The sequence below is a fragment of the Serinus canaria genome, chromosome 1A (assembly GCF_022539315.1).
Source record: "Serinus canaria isolate serCan28SL12 chromosome 1A, serCan2020, whole genome shotgun sequence".
Taxonomy (NCBI): Eukaryota; Metazoa; Chordata; class Aves; order Passeriformes; family Fringillidae; genus Serinus; species Serinus canaria.
Window position 1 is genome coordinate 15,361,601 of NC_066314.1, and position 25,069 is coordinate 15,386,669.

Consider the following 25,069-nt stretch of genomic DNA (forward strand, 5'->3'; position numbering starts at 1 on the left):
TGTGTGCATTCTGCTCCTACAATTACCTCAATTACATTTGTCTTGACACGAACAGAGCTTCCAAGTGGTTTTGCAGTACAGATGGGAGGAGAAAAGGGGAATTCATGCAAGCTACTTTTCAGCACCAGATGCCCATCTCCCTATGATCTTCTACATTCAATTAAAAGCTGAGTCATCTGTTTGGCAATTACACAGAACTTATTTACATTTCTATTCATTAACTAGTAAGGAAGTGTTAAAATTAAAACTGAAGTCTGAAATTAAGTCTGAGATTCTAAAATGGGAAACATACCAACAGAAAAATACTGTTGTTTTTTTCCTCTTGGAGCTGGTAGTATGGAGCAACAGAACCAGTGACCTATTTACATGGATGTAGTAACTACTATGGCATTCACACACATGAAAAGAGAATGTAACTTGCCATAACACTACACCATGCATGAACCCAACACTACTTGTTTAAAGGTCACAAAAATGTTCATGATGACTAAGGGTTTGAATTCTTTGGAATACTTAACCAAACAAGATTTCTAGATCTTTAGGTGGATCTTCACTAGATGTGGAAACAGATGGACACACAAACCCATCAAAATCTGGGTCATTTCATCAGTATAAGTCTACTAAAAAAAGCAGGATTAGAATGTAAATATGGCTTGAATAATATCCCATGATTATTATCTTAGGATTGCCAGAGCGCTCAGTTCAGGCAAGAAGCTTCCCACAGAGCATGACTCTTGACTAATGTTAAGTGGTGGGTATTGTACACTCTGACTAAACCAACAGAAAAACTATATACATACTCTGCCAGATTTTCTTTGAGAATTTTTAAGGGCAACAACCCAAGTGAAGGAACATAAAAGAAGTTTTTATGGGTTGCAGAGAACTACATGCAAATGCAAAGAAAGTAGCTGGACTACGTGCTAACTGGGTCCTAATTCACTTTAAAAAAAAGACAAATATATTCAGCATGGAAATTAATTATTGCATTGGTTTGTTAGTAGGGAAGAAAATCAGCATGCAAAGCAATGATTAAGTTTCAGATTAAGACACACAGAGCTATATGTGTGCGTGTTACACTGCAGACTATGCCAAAGCTTCTGCTCTGGTCAAGGACTGCTACTGCTACATGGAGAGATGAAGGGTCTGGGCTTACACCCATGTACCTACTCTAAGTTTTGTACGTCTTCCTTTACACATACAGAAACCAAGAAGTCAGGAGTAGCTGATGGCAGCTTCAGCTTGAGTCAAGGTACTCACCCACAGGCCTCAGTGGAAGGCCTTGGGAAGCAAGGCATCTGCATGTGACAAGCAGATGCTACAGAAGATCAAGAAGCTCTGCTGATCCAGTTGACCAGATGCCCTCTGCTATAAATTTAGATGTCTACCTCACTCGCAGACACCAAACATAAGCATGAAAATTTGATTGTCAGTTTCAAACTGAAACTTACCTTAAGGATATTAATTCCTTTATCTAAAATGCCACCAACCACCAGTGCTGCAGATTATTCTGCTTGTCCTCCAACTCCTTCACTAGCACTACAATCATCTTGCATAGGGCCAGTACATTTCAACAATGGTGGCACCACACCACCATAACATAGGTAAATGCTGAATGTCTGAATTCTCCCAGATACTTTGATATTAAGAACTCACTGAAAACATGAAATATGTAGAAGGCACAACATTTTGTGTTTGAAAAGTAGGTATAATTATTTTGAATCTTTACCACACATTTTCCTTGAAGTCTGTTTTTTATTAGGTCTCATACAGCCACATGGTTGTTATCCAGGCACATTCTTATGTGTTCTTTTCCTCCACAAGTATGAAAAATGCAATCTTTTATAGAAATACATTTAATGATATAAAAGTAAGGAAATCCTTCCTTTTAATTAATCTATCACAAGGAAGAATGATCAAGATATTTATTGAAGTGTGAATGAGCACGAACTCTGAATAAATTTTGTTAAAGCAATATTAAAGAAAGCAAAGTGAGGGACTGCATTATACAGAGTGAGCTACAGCTAAATCATCAGATTTCCCCTTTGCATGTGAACATTGCTAGATATTTGTGAGTAGACAAGTCATGCAGACAGGTACATTCAGACACCACTTCACAAGTTTAAATTGGTAATAGAACCACCTAGGTGGTTAAGCAAAAATCAGATAATTTGCTGGTTGTATGGAAGAGTTCATGCCATTGACTGGTGGACCAACAACACAGTCAAAGTGCTAGACTTAATACTCTGGATCATGATTAGACTAACTTACAACTAAGGTTTCTTAAACCAAAACACACACATGGTGTGGGGTATAAATATTTATTCTTGTGCTTTTATTGATGGAAAATGAAACAAATTACAAACAACTGAAGTAGGAAACTAAGTGACAGAAGCAAGTCAGCTAGATGTTGATCCCATGGAAAACCATGAATTTAATAAAGAGAAAGAAATCCTTTTAGAACTCATGAGCATTGCTCTATGTGAGATACTCTTGACAGAGGCAGATGCTCCCATGGCACCTACAAAATCCTCAGACAAATTAGTTTAGGACAGTATTTGTAGCGAAAAAGTAGAACAGCAACTTCAGTGGGGGGTCTCATATTTGTGCAGAGTTTTTGTGAACCCATAATCCATGCACTCATCATACAGATGGAATGTCAGGTAAGCTGCCCTAATGACAGAGTAACCACATGTTTTTGGATCAGGCAGCATTTAATATTTTGAAAAATTCTACAAAATTACTTTTCTGAGAAGTGCTTCTTAAATGAGAAGGTGCTGGCACGTTCAAAAGCAAGGGGAGAAGCTACTGTTACAGGAAGAGATGAAGGGTCTGGGCTTACACCCATGTACCTACTCAGTTTTGTATACCTTCCTTTACACATACAGAAACCAAAAAGTCAAGTTTCACCTGTAGAACAAGAGACTGGCTTAAACAGAAACAGTCCAGAAATACTTTGGTGTAGGATTTTTTTGATAATTACTTCAGTGTAGCTCAGTAACACAAGACAACAAAAATGGTTTAATCTAATCATGGCAGATTTTAGAGATGAAATGAACATCACAGGAGTAAGTAATATTGACTGACTTGTCGCCATGGCAGGCCCACTATATTAAATGCACTATTTAGCACTAAGACCGTCATTTCAAGAAGTTTAATGGATTTAAAGTACTGAAGGAGAAGCATAAAACATGCACTTCAGATTTCAAAGTGGATATAGTGAACTTTGAAATGAGATGCTAACTAAATGGCAAAGATCATGAAATATTACAAGCTTTGTAGCGAAGAAAGCTAAGAACAGATTACTTGGAGTAATTAAGCAAGAAAGATAGCTTTTATTACTATGCTTTAACACATTTTAAAGATAATTTTTACACTCTAAATGACAGTGGTATGAGTCCAGTCACACTTCACAACTCTACTTGAATCTATTTTTTAAGTTTGTGAATGAATCCTCCATCTTTTTCCTGTATTACGTTCATACAGGAAGCCTGTACTGCCTTTGGCATTCTTAACTTCTACAGTGACACATCAGCATTCTGATTATAATCATACTGCATCCTTCAAGCCTAAACAGCACAGAGCTGACCACCAGAACCCAGATCTGGATACACTAGAAGCCTAAAATCACTATAGCTATTAACTTTGTGCCTATACTTTACTCAATATTCCCAAGGGTTTAGATTTTCCCCCACAGTGGGTTGCAGACTTGATTTTTGCAATAAACATAGTACAACAGAGTACAACAACACAGAGTGAAGTGGGTTTGTTTTTTCCTATCCGCTAAGATCATTAAAAATATTTAATCTAGTAAATTCTTTTAAACAAAAAAAAGAACAGCAGTTGACAGCTTTGTCCTCCTATTCTATGCCAAGAACAGCATTCTATTCTGTGTAATAAGAATGGCAAATTACTTTGGCTAACTCCAGAGGGTGCAATTTTGATACTAAAACATGTGGATAAAACCTCAGTGTCTAAGCTGTATCAGGAATCATTCTCTGTGTTTAAGCTCTGTAGAGACACATTACTAGTCTGAATGCAGTGAGACCCCATGGCTGCAAGTGCTTTTAAGGCTAGTAAGAAATAACTAGCTTTTAAGGCCTAGAGGAAAAAATAACTAAACAGAGGTTTTCAGAGATACACTACAGCTTCTAAATACTCTTAACAGCAAATCCATTTACAATGGCAAACAGTCAATTTCCACTGACAGATTTGATGAATGGCTGCAACTAAGAAAGATTCAGAAGTTAAAACTGCCATTTGAGTAGAAGTCTTTTATCCAGGTCACCAAAACCACAAGTTATTTCATAGAAATGTTCCATAATGCATAAGAATAAATTATATTTTTCAACAATAAGGAAACTAAGGAAAGAGGTTGTTGGGAAATTGACACAAGAAGAAAAGAGCCAAGCAGGACTTAATGCAGAAACTAAGAATCATGATATACAAATAGTATTCAACATTCAAAGAAGAGAGCCTGCACAATGGATTCTGCTATGAAATAAAGCTTATCACTGAAACCCAGTCATTTAGATGGTTGTTTTAGCATTAAATCCCTTTCATTTGTAATTTTGAACCTCTGTACAATTAAACTGTCAGTCTCTGAGCAAAGATCATCTGCTGAATTTAGTTTTGTTTGAATACAGAAATTGTTTAATCATAACCACAAACCACAACCTGCCACGTTTCTCTTAACACAATGACATCAGGAACTAAGTGATAAAAAAAAAGAAAACACTGATCCACTGTCATTTTACCCCAGGCTCCTGTCATCACTGAGTAAACCATCTCTATGTATCAGAAGACACACAGAGCTTTAGCTCTTCATCTCTAAACTATGGGTAGTCTTTGCTTTCAATATCTATTAATGAGTTCCTAGGATATTTTAAAAAAGGTTGGTTATAAAGAAGTAGAACACAATGGATGAAGTTTTATTAGATGCATGATTAGTATTTCATTATTACTTTTGACTTCTATTTCAGGACTATTGGTTTAGTTTCAAAAAAAAAAAAAAGTCCTTCTAAGAATTCACTTAAGTTTTGGAACAGACTTCTTGCACTAATGATAGAGCTAGAGTATCTGCTGGGGTCAATACATGGCCAGAACTCCAATGTATCAGGCACAGATGAATACAGAACAGCTTCACCATGGGCTGGAAAAATACAAACCAGAACAAAACCCCAAAGCTTGCTGCTTTGAGGTAGGGTTGTACTGTTTCATACTCAATTTAAGGTCACTGTAATGACTAGATGTGTCAAGATTTTTCAGTGACTTGACTACCTTTTTCAATAAATAAACATTTTCCCATAGATACAGCATAGATCATTTTAAATACCATACAGTAGACAAGCAGATCGAGATATGTATTATTCTATTTCCAAACAATTAATAGAACTTTAAGGCCAGCTTCCTTACACATCTTTATAAAAAAATTTTGAGGGATTTGAATAATGACTTGGAGAAAATATTTGAACTATAGCACTGATTACAAGGCTGTACCTCATGTCAGTTCTAGGAATAGAATATACAGTATACATTCAAATAGCAAAAGGATACAGTGGACAAAACACAACAAACAAAACATTAAAATACATAAGAGAAGTGACTTGATACATGCTAATAAAATTAAAATGTCAATTAAGATCATGCTTTTTGGGTGCAAAAGTAATGCCCCCAATGAAAAAATGCATTAAAGATAATGTTGAAAAAGCAAGATTAATCTTTCCTGAGGACAAAGAAATAGCTCTTAATATTGAGGTTCTGGTTTTTCAACTGTATCTTCTTATGGTCACATATCACAGTAGAAAAAATCTTCTGAAACCAGTCATGTATGCAAAAAAAACTTTAGTTTAAGAAATTTGCCCAAGTAAGAAAAACGATGAGAAGAACACTGAGTTCTATTCTTGTGAAGTTCATTATGCATACTGACTTTAATACAAAGCTTTAACAAATAAAATCAGAATATACTTAAATATAATAGGAGGGTGAAAAACCGTAAGAGAATATTCACATTGTAACTTTTAGATACCAAACATTTATTATACTGCAGATAGAAAAGGTTAAGCTTCTTGCAAGTAACAATTCAGAATGTTTGGGTCTAGATGCATTTTTCAAAAAATGAAAGGAATATAAAATTAGTCACCTATAGCTTGAGAGTAGAAATGATCACTTTTACTTCACTTGGTATAGTTTTACAAACTGAAATTTTTTAGTTAGTTACAACTAACTAAAAAATTTTTAGTTTTACAACCTAAATTTTCTCAGAAGTCTTTATTTTAATTCTAACCAGAAGCTCACAATGTTTATCTCATCCCCAGTTCTTTACAAGAAATGTGAACAGCATAGAAAGGATACTGGACTGTCCCCCTGTATTCCTACAGAAACCTCAAAATTACTGATTTTGTTAAAGATTTACAACAGTTAATTCAGTCCTGTAAGAGAAAGCAAATATGTTAATCTGCTTTTGAAGGAATCTTTGAGGACCAAAGGGGCAGGATGAGGACACCAGATTGAAAACAGTAAGACTGATCCAAAGAATACCTTTATGGTCAATAATAATAATAATCATATCAAGAAAGACCTCAGTTTGAAGAATGAGTCCTCTCAAATGACAGCAGTCAGGACTGCCTGAAAAAGTGGCTGAAAATTGACAACTGTGAATGTGTAGCCCCTCTAACAAGGGGCAGAAACAGCAACTTCGTCTGGAAAATGAGAACTGTTCCACAGTTCCAAATGCCCTGTACTTGCTGTGAGAACAAAAGGAAGAAAAGCGAGTCCAGAAATCTTAGCATTTGTTTGGAGTTTGCCAGGCCAGCAGAAAGTTCTCATTATAATTCTAACCAAATTAGTGGTTTTGGAACTGAAAAAATATTTATCAGATAAGTTTCTGTTTAGTAAATTCCACTCCTTAATGTGTTTAGAAGGGTACTACTGTCAACATCTTATCTCATATTAACACACACTAAGACACAAAGAAAAATATTAAATTCAAAAAGTTATTAAATTTTGAAGTTATACATTAAAATTTTATTTCCTTTACAAAATATTCTTCCTTTAAAAAACTGCATGTGATCAAAAATGTTATATGGATACAAACAGCTTTAGTTAGGTGTCTTGATAGAAAATCATTGCTCAGATCTTACACTTAGGCCTAAATTCATCAAGTTATGAATAAGGAAAAAATTTCAAGAATGAATGAATAAATGAAACTGAAAGTCAGCCCTTTCTTACCAGCAGGAATTATGCCAATCCTTATATTGCACTGGACTAACGATGCTTTGGGATTATTTTGGTCTATGCCAGAGTCCTTCTGCATCCTTCCAATGAGACCATGCATCACTTCACTGAACATGCCGTCCCCACCAACACAAACAACACTGCCAGGAAACACAAATTAGAATGCACACTAACAGTCAATAAACAACATGGCAAATGTTCTACTTAGGGCATGCACTGGGCACACCAATAAGAGTTGTTCTATTATCTTCCTTCATTTGTACAGGATATAATAGCCCACAGTCAAATAGGCAATTAACTAAAAGCAGGAAAAAAAAATTTCAAGCTACAAAACTGCAAATGCACCTAGACATATCTGTAACATTAGGAAAAAATGCTGGAACGCAACCTGCAAAAATCTTTATCCTCTACTACTGTGTGCAGACAAACAAATATTAGTGGAAATTCACTATACAAATAACACACTGAACGGGACTGTACATACAGCTTTTGAAGTACACAAATGGAAATAGGGTACCGTTACTAAAAAGGGAAAAGTTAACATTTGCCACTTCAGGCAGAAGTGTACTTTACACTATTTAAGAGGAATATACAGTAGATGAAAGCCAAAATCCAGAAAAGTGCATGCCTGCATCTTCTTTTGAACATGCTCAGATCCCATCAAATTGACATAGGTCATTTATATCTACGTAACCACTCATAACAAGACAGAGTTCTAAATGTTACCAGATGCAAAACTTTGTTTCACAAATTGAATTCAGGTCAGAGCTGGTACAGCAGCTGCACAGATCCTGAATATGTTAAAGCTCAGCAGAGAGTCCACAGCCAAGCAAATACTAGGAAGTAAAAAGACTCTTTTACAGCCATAGACATTTTATGAACAACAATCAAATGCACTGAGCAAGGATGAACATTCTTTAACTAAAAAAACCTAACTTAAATACACTTTAAAGGAACACATGAGAAATCCTGAGTTACATATGCAGTTCCTAGCACACAAGTCTAGGAATATGTACTCTTATCTATATAGCAATAATTTCCAACTCATAAACTAATACTCTTTCACATCATCAGCAACAGATATTGCAGAATGAGCAAGACAAATTAAACTAATTTTTAGGTATAGATTATTTTAAATTAAGTTATTATTGCATTTTCACCAGATGGAAAGCTTAAAAAAACCAGTCATTTTCTTCCATGGACAGTGAGTGCAGTCTTAAAAACATGAACTCTCCAACTCTAAGTTAGACCTAGGAGACTGAGAGAGAAGGAATAAAAGGATATTTGTTTTCAATTTTTCTAATTTTTTTCTCTTCCAATAGTTTAACTACACTATTCCTGAATTTTAGCCCCATCTTTCTCTGCAGACTCAAAAAAAAAAAAACAGGCTAAAGAAACAAAAATTTCCATGTCAGTACAAGGTCAGTGTTGTCTCAGTAGCAGTTTGTTCAAAGCTGCATCCAGCCTGGCCTTTAACACTTCCAGGGATGGGGAATCCATGACTTCTCTGGCCAATCTGTTCCAGTGCCTCTCCACACTCACACCAAGGAGTTTCTTCCTTTAACCTAATCTAAACCTTCTCTCATTCAGTTTAAAACTGTTCCCTCCTGTCCTATTCTTATATGCCCTTGTAAAATGTCCCTCTCCAGCTCCCTTTTAAGTCCCCTTGAAGTACTGAAATGTGCTCTAAAGTCTCCCTGGAGCATTCCCTTCTTCAGGCTGAACAAGCTCAGCTCTCCCAACCTCTCTTCATAGGAGAGGTGCTCCAGCCCTTTGATCATCTATAACAAACACTATATCCAGACTCAGAGGGTACATTTATATCAATGTCTATACCTATCAAAGGTAAATTTGATTAAAACTTCACCTATGCAATAACAGCACAACCAAATTCACAGCAAACATCAGAAGACCAATGTACAAGTCAGACAAATACTGCACATGTGAAAGCCCCTGGGGAAGAATGTCTGAAAGAAGAATCTTAGAGTGATTGTTACTGGTTGGCTTTCTTTTACTAGAGGGACAGCATTTCACTTTTTAGATAGACGACAACAGCAAACAACATCTGCTAGAGGACTTCAGAAGCTAACCCCCAAGTAAACTGAGTTTTTGAAGAACTACGGTACCTTCTAATCTCAGCCGTTCTATGAACTAACTCAAAAAGCAGGAAAAAAATCCCAACCAGAAACAATTTTACAAAGGTTTGTGGAACAGACATTTGCATAAGAAATCACAGTGATTATGTGTCACTGTTTCCAAACATGGCTATTACCTGCATGATATTACAGCATGTTCTAATTGTTCTGCACAGTGATGCACAAAACCCTGCTATGTTGTAACCAAATGAGTATTTTAAGTAACTGTGCTTAAAGAAAAGCTGTTCCATCACTGAGCTATTAGGTGACTGCATTCACTGTAACAAATTCCTATAAGACAAAATAGGAATACCTTATTCCTCTAAGGCAAAATAGGAAGAACAAACAGGAAACACTCGTAAGATATTTAAATCAGCTGTCTAAAGTAAAACATTTGAAGAGAAGTAAAGCAATTATCATTAAGAATCCTGTATCTACTTGCAGAATTCCATGTATGGCTTTGTCAAATAGGGAATCTAGAGATGAAATGAAGAAATTCGTCACTGAATGAAGGGAAAGCCACACATCAGAACCAGTCTACAGGGACAGCTGAACATCAACTAGATGCAGGAATCCAAAGAACCTTTTACTCTATGTGAGGAAAGTCAAACCTGAAGAAACACATATTTATGTGATTCAACCATTTTTTAAATGTTCAAGATAACCACTTAATCTGCTATTTAAAAAGTAGTTTTAATTCAGGAAGTCCTTCCTACCATCACTGTTGACCACAAAAAAGAGTTGGACATGATAGACAATAGTTAGGCTTGCAAAGACAGGCTGCAGATCCCAAGCAAACTGCCACTCAGGCCTAGCCCAGGAACAGAAGAATCCTAAGAGTCTAAAAAGATGCAGTGCTCTGGCCTATTGGTCATCTTGGAATGTTAGAGACACCAAAAAAAAAAAACCGCCCCAAAAAACCCCAAAACAAAACAAACAAACAAAAAAACCCAAAGGAAAAAAAAATCTACAACATGAAACTTTTGAATCTGCCAAAACTACTTCTGATACTACCACAATTGGTCACTGCCACTTGCTGCAAAAAACAATTTGCTATGAGTGGACATGGGCTCATTTGCCTCCCTTTCTGCTCTGTATTGAAATTTTGCCAACCATAAGTACACTTATTTCAAACCACAGATCAAATAAAAAGGAAAAATAACAACTAACTAGGTTTTTCTAGGATCAATGTTTTCCTTCTTTGAACTTCTGAAAAATTAAGAAAAATCACAGCATACAAAACAATTTATTTGAAGGCAAGTAATTTTAAAGCAGGTGAAGTCTGGGAACTCAGCCTATGAATGTCATTTCTTACTAACACCATTTCCCATCATCCTGTCCTTACTCAATACACACAATGTACATGGCAAAGGACCACAGCAAAAGTACTCTGAAAAGACTCAATGTGTTTTCTTTTTGCAACTTATCAGTTTAAATGTACCTGTCAACAGGCACAAAATACAATTCTACTGTAGTTATGAGAGCTTAAGTACATACATTTTCATGTTTTTTCAAACACGTAACTTGTTTCATGTCATGAACTGGAAAGTGAAATTACTAGCATTTTTATTAAAATATTCTGCTTCTACAGCAGACTTAATAATGGAATGTCACCAATCAGTCAGTTCTTCTTTTAAAGCAGTAACTCTGAAACAGAAGAAATGCACTAAATGTAACCATGATGTAGGCATTATTGTACAGTCACATACAGCAAGAGGAACCACCTGAAACATTTCTAACAGTCCATGTTTTCAGACACAGGCTGAATGCTACTGGTGCAGTGTTCTGAACTCATGTATGTCAAGAGCACTAAACACTTCTGGGTAGCTTTTGAGCTATAACAGAATGCTCAACTGAGCAGAATTAATCTAACATTCATCTTTTGAACACAAATCTCATGCAAACATTGTTATACTATGCTTCAATATGTTGTGTTGAAACAGTTTACTTTTCTTTTTATACTCCTAAATGTGGATCTCCTACAAAGAGGAACATGCCCCAGGACTTTCAGCTGTTGTAATAAATATATTAATAATGAAGGCTACCCTTTAAAAATAGAGACAGGAACGGACCAATTACATAATTATTGGCTCAAAAATAATTTTAAAAGAGGCAAGTAAAGTTACTTACCCATCATATTTATAAATATTAACTTCAAATAAGTTGTCCTTAGCATGGTTAGCATGTTCAGTTACTGTGAAGACATAAACACATTAAAATTTATTATCAAAAACTACAAATCTACATAAAATAAAGAATTATAAAAATTAATTAATTAATAACCATGATTCTATTACCAATGTGACTATAAAACAGCCTGTCCATAAGATGTCTCTCAAAAGCTTTTTGCCAAGGAAAGAATTAAAGGAGACATACACAGTACATACGGAAAAAACATTTCAGTAAAAATTGTGCAAATGATCTATTAGTTTTAACAGTGAAACTGAAAAAGAGAAGAAATGCAGCATCTTTTATTTGGAGCCCAAATAGCTCAGGAGCACAAGAAGTTTTATTTTAGTAAGCAGGAAGCTGATGGAAGGTTGCCATTTATCTGGCTACCTATGCTTTATTTAGAAAACATTCTCAACTATTTTCTTTCATTTCCTTAGTGAGAAAAGGTAACCAACAGAAAGAACTTCAGCTGCTCAGGATTGTTTTAAAGAGTTCATACTGTGAACTGTGCATATTAAGAAATTAAAGTACTCATGACTTACTAACAACATCAGTAGATATAGAAGCCAGACTGAAGAGTGGAGCAACTTTCTGTTCATAAATCCTCTTGCCTTGTCTTTTTCCTCCGTAGGGATTAATATACACAAGCAGCTGCTTTGGTCTAGACTCTGCAGAAAGGAAAACCATAGTGCACTGCTTTTGTACACAAACAAAAATATTCATCAAGCCATACAAACCTAAACCTATTAACATCAAAGCAAATACAGCATAATAGACTTGTAATTCTTTAACAAAGAGCTATAAAAGCCTGCTTCATCTGCTCTCTTCATTATACTGGTATCAACAGGACTGAACAAGTTGTTAATAAGACAGCAGATGAAACTCAGAGTAATTTCTTTTGACTGCCTATCTCACATTCTTACTTGTCATTCTTGCAGTACCTTCCCACTACTCAAGTTATTCTAATTACAGGAGTATTGTGGGCATACAAGACGAAAAGGGCAGCAACAACAAAGCCACTTGTAAGTGAAGCATAGATAAAAATACTTTTACATAAATTTATTTAAACTTCTTTCTTTAATAACATTGTTAAAATCCATTTCCTTTCTGTGATCAAGTCACACTAAGAATGCCTCACAAAACTACATGCTGCATACTAAGTGCTTGTCCTACAGTGTTAGTTGCCCTAGAGTGTTACCCATTCCCCCCTCCAAAAGCACCTTTGATATTACTATCTCAAATTTGTCCAAACAGTTATGGATTTACACTAGCAGTATCAATTAAAACGATTATTACACCTCTGTACTGACAGAATACAGAGGTGTAATAATAGAAAACAGTAATGCTTGCTGCAACTGGGAGACCTCCTTTTTCATGGAGCAGACAAAGACATTAACATGCTTCCTCAAATGGCATTCTAGATAATTAGTTTAAAAGGGGAAAAAAAAATCAAGCTTATTACATCAACACACTTCTACAACAAATCCACCCAAGCTAGACAGACTGAGTGGTTTAAATCTGCTGTACACTCAAAGCACTCTTCGGCCCATCTGAGAACATATTTCCCTTTCTTGAAGGAATTTGTTACCAATAAAATTAACAATTGCATTCAAATGAATAGACTGCTCTGGCCACATTTCTCACAGGTGTACTGAATGGGTACACAAACCCCCATTTTTCTGCAAAAAAGACAGATGTACCTTGTGTAATGTCTACCAAAAAAAGCCATTAATAATGCTTCCATTGCCTGTTCAGAACAGTTTTTCTAAAATACTATTTTTTATTCTGTAAGCCTTATGTATTTGTTTAAGTACCACTGTAGGTGTACCTGCATCCAATCCCTTCTCCAGCTCTGTATCTCAGATGGGCCTCAGACCCACCCTGTAGGGAGCTCATCCCTAATCCCAGCTCCAGCTGTTCCACTCCAGCCTCCCTGCATGGATCCAATTACTATACCTCACCTGTAAATTGGACCTGTACCTATCCCCACCCTGCTCAGATACAGTGGGACTGTGGTCAGCAAGGCACTGCCTCTGCTATGATCACCCTTGACCTCCTTTCTGTCAGTTTCTCTGCTCCTGCTGCTTCCTGACATCTATCCAGGCATCTCTTTCAGGAATAACTCCTTCAAAATTACTTTTAACCTCCCATGAAGTAGATATCCAAGAGTCTCAGAAATTATTAATGGGAACTCTTACTACATAAGACACATTTTGTTGATGATAGAGTCTGGAAAGGGGAAACATACCCATAAATCTTCCAATTGCTACAGTCCTTGACCTCAAATCTCTAGAGTGCCTTAAATCCCTGAGCTTACATCTGCCCATTACTTGTTCCAAAGCTACAGCCATTTAAAGCCTCTGCTAAGCTTCCAATGTGTCTTTATTTTGTGAAAATAGTTTATATCTGGGCAAAATCATATGACACAAACAGTCCTGACTGATTAAAGCACTCAGTACAATTTAGGGAATATGTAAGATAAAGGAGTGATAAGGAAACACTTGAACTCTTGGCTCCCTCAATTTTTGAGCATAAGCTGCTCTTAAGAGTTCAAAAAAGCAGATATATCAAAATAACACTGATTGATGTACAAGCCTACAAAATGATGGTGCAAATGTTCATAGCTCATCCAAACTTACTCTGCATTTCAAGTAATTCCTTCAGTGCCTGTGTCCACTGATTACATAAGTGCTCATCAACACTCCAGAACGTCGCATCACTGCACCGCCAGCGGTGATTGCGGGCTTTCTTCACATAATGCACTATTTAAATTTAAAAAAAAAAACAGAAAAAAAACCCCACAAAAACATAATGAGATGGTTCTGTGAAATGAAAAACATATTTCAGAAAGATCTCCAAAATACTGACCTGTAATTAACTTCCACTACACACTTCTACAACTGACAGAAGCAGACTATGACCAGCACATTTGTAGAGAATCCAAATGAAAACATAAATGAAAACACTCACTAACAAGCAGACACCCAAAGAAAGACTTCTTTTAAAAGAAGCCATGTCTCATCAGCTTATTATAGACACACTTCTTCAGAAGTTCACTGAGCTTACATATTATCTGTATTAAAGTCTGCAATATCTACTTAAAAAGCCACACACTTAAGAAGATAAGCCATGCTGACATCAACTCTCATGTAACCAACTGCGTGAATTTCATTCTATAAAGCTGAAATTTGAGAAAAAAATATTTTGTTTTTTTTATGGACTAAGACCTTATACTTACACTTCATATTCAGTTTCTCAAATCACTCTTACTGGAGGACTAAAGGTGAGAAAAGTAAGGCATAAAATTCTGGCATGACATCTTTTTAGCACAGAGGTCATCACTCTTTTCTTAAACCAGACACTTATTTATGGCACTTCGTATTATTGACTGCATTCTTAAAACAAAGTAACTTTCATGCATATATCCTGATGGTTAGGGGTAATTTAAAAACATTTAGGACTCATTCTTTCACTCTCTCAATTTTCTAGTCAAGAAGTAGCAAGCAGGTGTCCTGCAGCAGAGTCATTTGGCAGCAAAAAGACTCCAGGGTGAACACTCAGACATTAGTTAGAGTTTCATTCAAAAATAACTAAAAACAGCACATGATCTTAAAGGAAGAGTTTTATTTTCCAAATAAGGATCTTCAAATATAAACCAACAGATTTTTGGTGGGGCTTTTTTTATTTGTTTTTTGTGGGACTTTTGCTTGAGTTTATTTCAGTTTGGGATCTTGGTGGTTTTTTAATTTTTTTTTGGGGGGGAGGGGGTCTTTTTTGGTGTTTTCTTGTTGTTGTTGTTTTTGTTTGGTTTTGTTTGGGTTTTTGTTTGTTTGTTTTTTGGATGTGTAGTTTCTCTAAACACATCATTTCTGTTAAAAAAAACCCAAAACTTTGACAGTTCCTTCTGAGTCTGCCTTAAACTATCTTCACAGAACAGCAAGCACAAGCATCCAGAGACTTATCTGCCTTACCTGTGAAAGCATGTAGCTTTGCCATTTTTTGCCATCTGCCAATGTTACGCTGTTTCTTGTTAAACTCAGTTTCTTCTACAGCAATGATCTCGCAGATTGGTACAAAACAGTTTTCTGTATGAACACAAGATCTTACATGTAAGAATCTTGAAACATGATACAGACATATGATTAGAGCAGTTGCTCAATAAGCACAACAAAGAGCATAACTACAAATTTTCTGAATATTTTCAATATTCTTTTGTCTTTAGTCAAAGCAAATAATCCATGACCACCTACCAACTACCCAAAACAGTATTTTAAATGCCTATGATTTCTCAGAAAATAAGGTATTTCATGTATAAAAATATTTTTGCATGAAGCCAAAATCCAGCAACATTAATTTCAGTGTAATTAAACTGCCCCTTCTATGAGGCCTAGTGCAGATATTTGACAGTGAATAGCACAAGCTATTTCAGAGAATGTGCAACTAAATCTAGTACACAGACTACAAAAGCTATTTGTTATTCTAAAGTAAGTATTTGGCTTATGAAAGAAGGGCATTCATATGAAATCTTAAGATTTTAAATCCTACTGAGATTTTAAAGTTTAGTATCTCTCAAGAGAATTCTAGATGTTATGTTTATATACTGTGAAATATTTTCCTCATATCAACTTCAAAACTACTATTTTTCAGAATTAAAGGCCTCTTGTTCTCAGACTATGAAATAATTTCCTCCAACCTCATTCTCTTTTCTCCAATAGTTCCTAAACATCATCTCAGACTTCTTAACTCCTGTCAAACCGAAGACTTTTGTCTCATTTTCATTACTGATTTCAATGTTTTGTTGTTACTTCATGTCAAAAAAGTGAAACTTAAAATGCATGCTTTGTACTTATGTACAAGCAAGTACTGTCTGTATGCATACACCTACATAAAAGATTTATATCACAATAATATAGTCTTACATAAATAATCTCTTATATAATAAGAATTATAATATACTTGCTTCTCTCACATAAACAAAGAGAGTGATACCAAGATATTCGACACATAAAATACAGACAATAATACCTCTGTTACTGGGGTTTATTCTACATTTTATTTTCCTCACTATCTTGCAGCAGTACAATGGAAGTGGTGAGGAATGTGAAATGTGTGAAAAGTTACCCTGACCTCTTCACAGTCATGACTGCAATTCATTTGCCACTAATTCACTTTGATTATTTCTTCCCATCCTATTTAATTGGTTTAGTCAAAAGAGTCCCTACATATCATCACAGGTATTGACAATTTTTGGACTACTCACTCAAGGGGTTTTGGTATTTGATGTGATTTATACTCATCTTGTAATTTTATCTTCCCTGAATTTTTTAACACGATTCAAAAGAAATGCAGCTTTCAAAGTTTACTCTGAGGTCATTTAGCAATCTGGCTGTATTTGAATGTTTCAACTTAAAAACAAATTTCACAAATATAGTAATTATATTTACTATACTCAAGGCAGGACAGGGAAGTGCAGTAGTCACATAATGTTGTTACAAAGATCAAAGAGCAGAGATAAACTCTGAGATGTATGATACTGTATGTACTTACAAACATGTAAGACTACATCTAATACTGGACAGTAACAGTTATTTGGTCTTCCCAACAGATACAAGATCTGCTAATATAATTAACCTATACATTTTTCCAAGGGAAAAGAAATACAGAACAGAGATGGAACAATAAAGGAAAGAAAGTACATTCTTTAATCTTTCTTTTCCAAAACTTCTTTTACTTATTTTTCTACTGGCTCTGCCACTGATCCATATGTCAAAATATGAAAGAAAGCTTGTTGCATCTATGAAGATTGCACTTACATGGTAACTTGTTTAGTTACTCCTCAAAGACATGCTATAAAACTTAGAAACTACATTTAGATCAAAGTTTAAATGAGAGTGCTCTAAATAACATTTTTGGAAATAGTTGTACATAGTGCATACTTATTAGTATGTATGCTGGGAGCAGCAACTGAAGTAATTATCTTATTAAGCATTTTTATATAATAAAGCTCTCCAACTGAACAGATAGCTAATCAATTTTAAAGTACTTCCAAATCTGTATCACTGAAAGCATTTCTTTGGAGTATATAATTCAGCACACATTACACAGCTTCTATTAACCTTGAAACCACTTATAAGCTCTCCTAATTCTGTGTTCCCCCTCTGACAGCTGCATGACTGTTTTGATTTTCCAGCAAATCTCAGACATGGCAAAAAAAGCAAAAAGTAAATATTTTTAATTTATATGGTTTTTTTTTTATCTTATGGCACCAGAGTCACAAATCTCAAAAACAGATTTCTGAAAAACAGGAGGGGGAAAAAACCAAAAGAACAAATGTGAAGAACCGATCCCACCTTCCATCTGGAAATCTTTGGCTTCAGTGAAAGTCTGGGAGTTTCTATTCTGGGAATAGCAGCTCTGCTGATTGTACCCCTCAATACTACATAGCACCATAAAAGCATCAAGCAACTCCACTGGCCTGACAGCCCACTCCAATCTTAAGGGAGTCAAAAATCACACACTACTGAACCCAATAATTGCAGATGGCCAGAAAGATGCAGAGCTGTCTCAAGTAACATGTGTTATTCAGAATATTCCCTACTGCTTGGAACAACAAATTCTAACGTGCTTGAATAGAACTCAAGAATTTCTATCAGGCCAAATATCTCTATCACTATTTGACTTAGTGCTACACAGAATATTGTTTCATCACATTACAAACCAACTGCTTAGTCCCACCCCTCCGCCTTTTCCCCAAAAGGAGGAAGCTTTCAATATGAAGCAGAGACCTCCAGTATGAGCACAACAGTCCTGCTCCCATGAACACAATGCTCTCATCTGCCATTTAGTCACCAAAATGTGTCCCACAAAAAATAGTACTAACCTATGCCCTCTTGAAGCTTCACATATGTACTAATTATAGTCCTTTAGTCCTTTCCCACAGCTACTTTTGTAGCATTCACCCTATTATCAAGTAGCATGAGACATTTATTTCACTGACATAGCATAAAGGTGCTCACTCAAGGGCCTTCAACTTTAGTATTTCTCCCAAAACATGGAAAACCTTATTGCCAAATTAACAAAACATACACAAAAAAAAGTTGCTTACACCAGTACTACAAGATCAACATTAATGAAAAAAAGGTTGAAATATGGGCTCAGACAATACCAAACACAGAACTTTACTTGGCTCAGTCCAACCCATTAAACCAAGCAGCACACAACAGCTCCTAGACAAAATTTTCAACAGAGTCAATGGTTAGGATATTAGAGACAAAGAGCTGACCATCCAGAGAAGGTGAAGGAAAAGGCATAGCAAAAAAAGGAGTAAAAAGTTAAAAAGCTAAACAAAATACACAGTAAGCAGGTGACAGTCTTCTCAGGACTCTGGCTGTGCCAGCCATTAGTCATTCTGGGTCACAGCGCTCTTAATCTTAACATTCTTCCTAAAAGCAAACTGATAAATCAGCAGAACGCTGGATTAGACACACACTACTTTTCCCACATTAAGCAAGTGGGAGAGGGGGAAAAAAACCCCACAGAAGCAAAACCAAGGTAAGCACATAAACAGTGGGCTTTCTTTGTGCAAAATGCAGCCAGCAGTTGGGAAGTGTGTTTTTCTGTGTTAAGAAAAGATTTTGGTGTGTCACTGCTGTCTGCCACTCCCACAGAACACTTCCTGAGTTTATGAGCACTCACTCAGAACTCCAGTCAAGATTTGTTCATTCATCACTGCCAGCTAAGTATGCTACAGACCAAACTTCCCCCTCACAAATGTTCTAGCTCAAAGCAACCTAGACCCATGCACAAGCACAATAACGTTGCTGATCACAGCATTTGGTTTATTCTTAAACTCAGCTGAGGCCCATGGATGCAGCAGCATTTAGAATTAATTTAAATTAATAGCATATTCTCATGACTTAAAAATATTAACGAGGAAAAAGCTGGGATATAGGTTTAAAAAAAAAGTGTATTTTCAGTCACTTTGAAAACTAACTCGCTGTTAGAGCCCATATGAAGGGTCAAGCTTTTACATTAAAGATTTGCCTTCACCTAAAAGCAAGAAAACAGGAATACTTGCTATCAGAAGGTACATGGTATTATACCAATTGTGCAGTACAGAAAGCTGTACTTAATAGACACTAGAATAAGAGAAGGTAGGATATAGAGCAGAATCATTGACAATTCACGTCCTAAAGGAGAGGAAATAAAAAAGGTAGCACAATTGATTTAAATCTTGTGGAGGAGTCACAAACATCCAAAGACCATGATTTCACCATGTACAGCCATGTATAAGGAAATTTCCTTCTTTTATTTTAAAGTAAATCTTCAAGTACTTTGTAAACCAATAGACCAGTTCCTACTATGATCACACAGCTACTTTACATCACATGAATCTGAATCAAAGCACAGCAATTTGAACTTGGGTCAACTTGAATATTTAAATCATACTTTTGAATGTCTTCCCACTGTTTCTTCTGCATTTCCAAATAAAATCTTTCCTGCTCAACTGTGAATATTTCAATGATAAAGCAGGGAGTAAGATGCACTTATTTACCTTAAGGGAAGGAAACAACCCAGCAAAAAGGTGCATGCTAAAGAACATGTATTGCTTCATGGAGTGTGCATCTCTATTTGAACAATGTATCTTCCAGAAAACAACACATTCCAAAGAGGCAATGCTTGCTGCAGCAACTGCTTCCCACATCCCACCTGTGTAATGCAGTTGTGGCATTGCCTACAGAGAAACATGGGTCACGTTTCTGCACACGCCAACTGCCAGACGGGAATGACTGATGACAAATGACCTTGACTAAGGATGTGCCAACACTCTGCAAGCACCAGGAGCTGGACAGACCTCTGCTAAGTACCCTGTTTATCAAACTGAGCTTTCTTTAGAATCCATTAGAATAACAGCAGTGATGGGAACACTAGTACCAAGGCTTCCTCAGGTGGTTGTTTTGGAAAGGACACATGGAACAGAATTCTGAAATACAAAGGCTAAAAGAAAGCACACACCACAAGTGAATGCATAGAGTTCATGGTCTAGTTTGGTCATCCCCTTCATGTTTGCACTTTAGCAAAAAGAAAAAAAAATCCTAGAAAAATGTCAGGAGAACCTCATTCTGCATTTGTAATGCTTTTAGTACCAGGCACAATGAAACCTTAGCCAATGCTTCTGAAATACCTCTAAGTATATATGTACAACATACACTCTGCTATGAATTTGATACAAAAAGTTTTATCATGTGTTACTTGAGAAAAACCTGACTGTGCCATCAACATGGGAGAAATAATAAAACAATTTAGCTAACCAGCTCTGCATATGCTATTTATGATTCATGACTCAATCTCATGGAAAAATGTAACAAGGTTGAAAAACATAGTTCATCAGAAAAATTTAACATGAAGGCATCCCCAGGAAAAAAGGATGCATAGCTGAAAGTAACAGAGAAACACACGAAAATTTACAGGTAAAAGTTTTCTATGTAAGTTCAAAAATTTCTAGCCATCAAAGAACAGGAAACAGGAACCTGATTACGCTGAAGAGAGAACTTGAAAAGATGATGTTGTTAAACAAAGTCTAACAGTAGGAAATTGTATTTCAGAATTTAAAAATACACAACTTGAACAAACATTTGATGTTTTTGTTGTTGTTGGCATCTCCCAAATAATAGCATTAAAAAGAATTCTCCTGAATTAATACTTCTGCATTTTGACAGAATAGGATTTAAATACATAAACATAAATATATATATATATATATATGCATATAAATATCACTGTACAGAGATGAGAAAACAGAAGAATCTTCCCATTCTCTTTAAAACTACAGGTACTTTCCTGGACAACTGGACAAAGTCTGTGTTGTTTCCCATCTGTTCCTGATTTTGGATGCAACAGGGAAAGGTAAACATTTCAACACTTCTACAATACACCTAGCTATAGTTCTGTACGTGTTCAAGTCTGAAAACCTTGAAAAAAACATATACCAAACAATTTTTATTTATACACCAAAATTCAAGACAGTAATAAATGCTCTGAAAATAAGCAGGCTGAGTTTTTACAGTTTAAGGACAACTGGTTCACTGTAATAGCTACCTACTAAACAAGAAATATAGCACTTTTATACTCCATAATTTAGTCTGTATTTAGACACAATGTAGTCATGTAGTCAAAGGCAAAATGGTAGAAAGATAACAATCTTGGTCAAGCAACTCTTCTGAAATTATATGCTTCTACATAACCACCTTCCATATTATTAAGTTTATTTATATATTGTCATGTATGCTGCTCATATTTCCAAAATAATTGTAGAGAACAAAATGAATCATCACAGGTCTTAAAAAGAGCTTGGAGACAACAGGGCAGCAATAATCCAAAACTGTGATGAAATTCAAGCTCGAGTGCAAGGAACACATGAATTAATGAGTGTGTAAAGACGAGAAGGTACATTATCTATTGTTTTGAGTCCTACATAAATTATACCTGTGCCTCCAGAACACTTAGGCATTTCTTCTTCTCTTTTCTCTTGTCATTTCACATGATGTTTTCCGAAATAATGTGAATAGCTGTGCTGCAAGACAGTGGCTGCATTCTGTAATCCCACTTGCCTCTTACAGCATCTCCAGCTGGGTACTCCAGAAACTGCCTCATCTGTAACTCATATTTACCTCTAATTTACTGTGTCCCACTCTCCTTCCATCACTCCCACAATTCTGACATTCGGAACATGCTTCATGGCATGTTTGGACACTGTTTGATCTACCAGGAGCAAGTCAAGAAATCTTACAACTTAAAAAGTAGTAAAAATTCACAACTGCAAGCAGCTGTAAACTTCAGAGTGCTCATGAGAGAGCTAGTGTGAATCTATGGCACTCGTGCTTGGTCTAAAGGAATTCATCAGACAGGAGAATGGCACTCCCCTTGAACTTGCTCTAGCCAACACATCAGTCTCCTAGTGACTTTACAAAGGCATTTTTAGAAGGATTTTACACAATTCCACCAAATTATCTCCAAAGTAAGACCTATGTTACCTAGTAGGAGCAATTATCCCAAAAGGCCTTGAAACTTTCTATTTAAAATTCAGGATCCAGGTACCTTTATCTAGACTAATTCTGTATCAATTTGAAAAGTATACAGTCTATTTTACACAACAATGTTTTAAGTTCAGCAGAATTAAAGAATAAATTTGTCCTTTAAGTCTAAAATTCCTTTAACTGAGAAAAGTTCAGGAATTTTTGATTCCTTTTTTCATCAGCATTGTTGATAAACATTAGATTATATCAAACTACTTGCACAATAGCAAGGGAAGGATAACAAGCTATTTTTATATTATGAATAAGAAGGGCAGTACTTAAAGCATAACCAAATCTCAGTTATGTAAACTGTCGCACCAAATTCTTACAATTCTTGAGTTCTCTTTCTCCTTTTCCCCCTCACCTTCTTGAAAACTGCCTCGGGCCAATAAGATATTATGATAAAATCTGAAAAATATTTAACAAAGGCACATGGTAAGAATGGAAGAACTATTTAAGTTTGGGGACCTGCCAGGGATTGGAAACATCTATATTCAAACCTTTCTCAGATGAAACTTCTAGTCAGCCTTTCTATTATTAGAATCTGTCTCAGATCCTGTAACCTCTAAAATGGGGATAACAGCAGTTTTCAACTCTACAGCAGCTGCTGTGAAAAAAAGGACATTACACATTTTCAAATGTTCACATGCCACGTTAATATGGCTATATTAACAATGGGAATAATTACTATATAAAACCACTGAAGTCAAAGACCCTGAAAAAAATGCCTCTCAGAAGTACAGCAGAAAGTTCGATATGCAAACATCCTCACAAGTTAATGTGATTTTTTTCAGGTATTTTCATCACTGACTTCTTAGACTGGCAATTTTGTTCATTTACACTATGCTAACTGCACAAAAGGGGAACTGTTGAAATCTTTGTTACCACATTGCAAACTAGCAGCACGTATTAAATATTTCCAAATCAGTAAATCTCAAAAATTAAACTTTCTTTGTAAAATTTCCACTAAGCCCCTGAGAAAGTGGAGTTTTAAAAAAAAGCTCAAAAAAACCCCAACCCAAACAACAAAAGTAGTCACTGCCTGGACACTGCCTCAGTATAAAAGAGTTTTTTAAAAAAAGTCTTGCTGTAACTAAGAAAACCAAAACTGCTTTTAAGGTTTTGTAAGTCTCTTATGTACTGCTACGACTACTTTAAATGCATAATAAACTACACGCTTCTCCGTACCCGCCAAGAAACAAATGGGGTTCAGCCGAACAAATCTGTGTTTTGCCCGGCCAGCTGCGGGGACAGGTGCGTCCCCCGTGCCATCAGGGGCAGGCTCAGCAAGGATGCTCGCTCGGCCGGGCTGCTCCGCGACACGCGGGGCTGCGGCTCAGCGAGAGCAGCTCTCGGCTTTGTTTGGGAAGGCACGGCCCGATCAGCGTTCAGCACAGCCGGCGGCTGCAGAGCACGGTCCCGCCTGCATCTCCCCGCTCCGAGCGCCCTGCCCGGCCCCGCGTGGGATCGGGCCACCCTCCGCCCGTCGGACTCCGAACCCCGGAGGTGCCGCACAGGCGCCCGAGGGCAGGAAGCGCTCACGCCGACGGAGCTCTCCGGATGCTCAACGAGGCCCGGGCGCGGAGACTCCGCCGCGGGCGCCGGGACAGCGCTGGCCGCAGGCCGCCCCCGCCGGCACCCGCGCCGCGGCACCGGGGACGCCGCGGACGCCCTTCCCCCGCCGCCGAGGGCAGGCGCCTCTCGGGCGGCCCCGGCCCGCCCCAGGCCGCGGCAGGTGCGCCCCGGCCCCCGCCCGCTCCACTCACCGCCGGCGCGGCGCGGCGGGCGGGGGTCGCGCCAGGCCAGCCGCCCCCGCTCCTCGTCTAAGGTGACCTCCCAGGAGCGCCGCCCCAGCCCCAGCGAGGACACGAGCCGGGGCCGGCGGCCGCCGGGGAGCCGCTCCATGGCCGCCGAGAGCCCGGCCCGCCGCAGCCGCTACCGCATGGCCCGGCGGAGCGGGCGGGCGCCGCGGGGCGAGCCCAGCAGCTGCTAACGGCGCCCCCGGCCCGCCGCTACCCCGGCTGGCCCGGGCGGGGCGGGCCCGGCGTCAGCGCTACGCCAGCGCCGCGGGGCGGGGCCGCGGCTCCAGGATCGGCGGCGGCTCCCGGAGCGGGGCCGGGGCAGCGGGCACGCCTTGTCTGCTCAGCCCGCGGGAGAGAAACACGTGCCCTACGGCCCGCGGCAGAGGCTCGCCCGCCCCAAGCTCCCCGCTCCGGGCCGAGACACCAGGGCTGACACCCCGGTGTACGGGCTTGGATTGCTTTCGTGGGGTTTTTTGCGGGGCGACGAAGCACCTATGTCAGTGACGATGGACTCTTCCCTCTTTCTCATTAGACAGTGAAAATGCAATGAGTGCATACAAATGTCTGGTGATACAAATCTCTCCATCTAACTTCGCCTCCCTTTACATAAAAATGTTTTGGGTTTGCCTTAAATATAGGCAGAGTAATTCAC

At 37.6% G+C, this 25,069-nt stretch overlaps 1 protein-coding gene across 1 annotated transcript in view; it reads right to left on the reverse strand.

Moving 5' to 3' along the window:
* The window catches only part of CERK (ceramide kinase), a 41,609-nt gene extending 16,999 nt beyond the window's left edge, over positions 1–24,610 (reverse strand). Inside the window, exons 1-6 of the mRNA XM_030237977.2 lie at positions 24,382–24,610; positions 15,512–15,625; positions 14,180–14,302; positions 12,083–12,208; positions 11,499–11,562; positions 7,228–7,373 (exon numbers count right to left, since the gene is read on the reverse strand). Of these exons, the coding sequence (XP_030093837.1) occupies positions 7,228–7,373; positions 11,499–11,562; positions 12,083–12,208; positions 14,180–14,302; positions 15,512–15,625; positions 24,382–24,520 (712 nt within the window). The 5' untranslated portion in view covers positions 24,521–24,610. The remainder of the gene's footprint in view (positions 1–7,227; positions 7,374–11,498; positions 11,563–12,082; positions 12,209–14,179; positions 14,303–15,511; positions 15,626–24,381) is intronic.
* Positions 24,611–25,069: the final 459 nt, after the last annotated feature.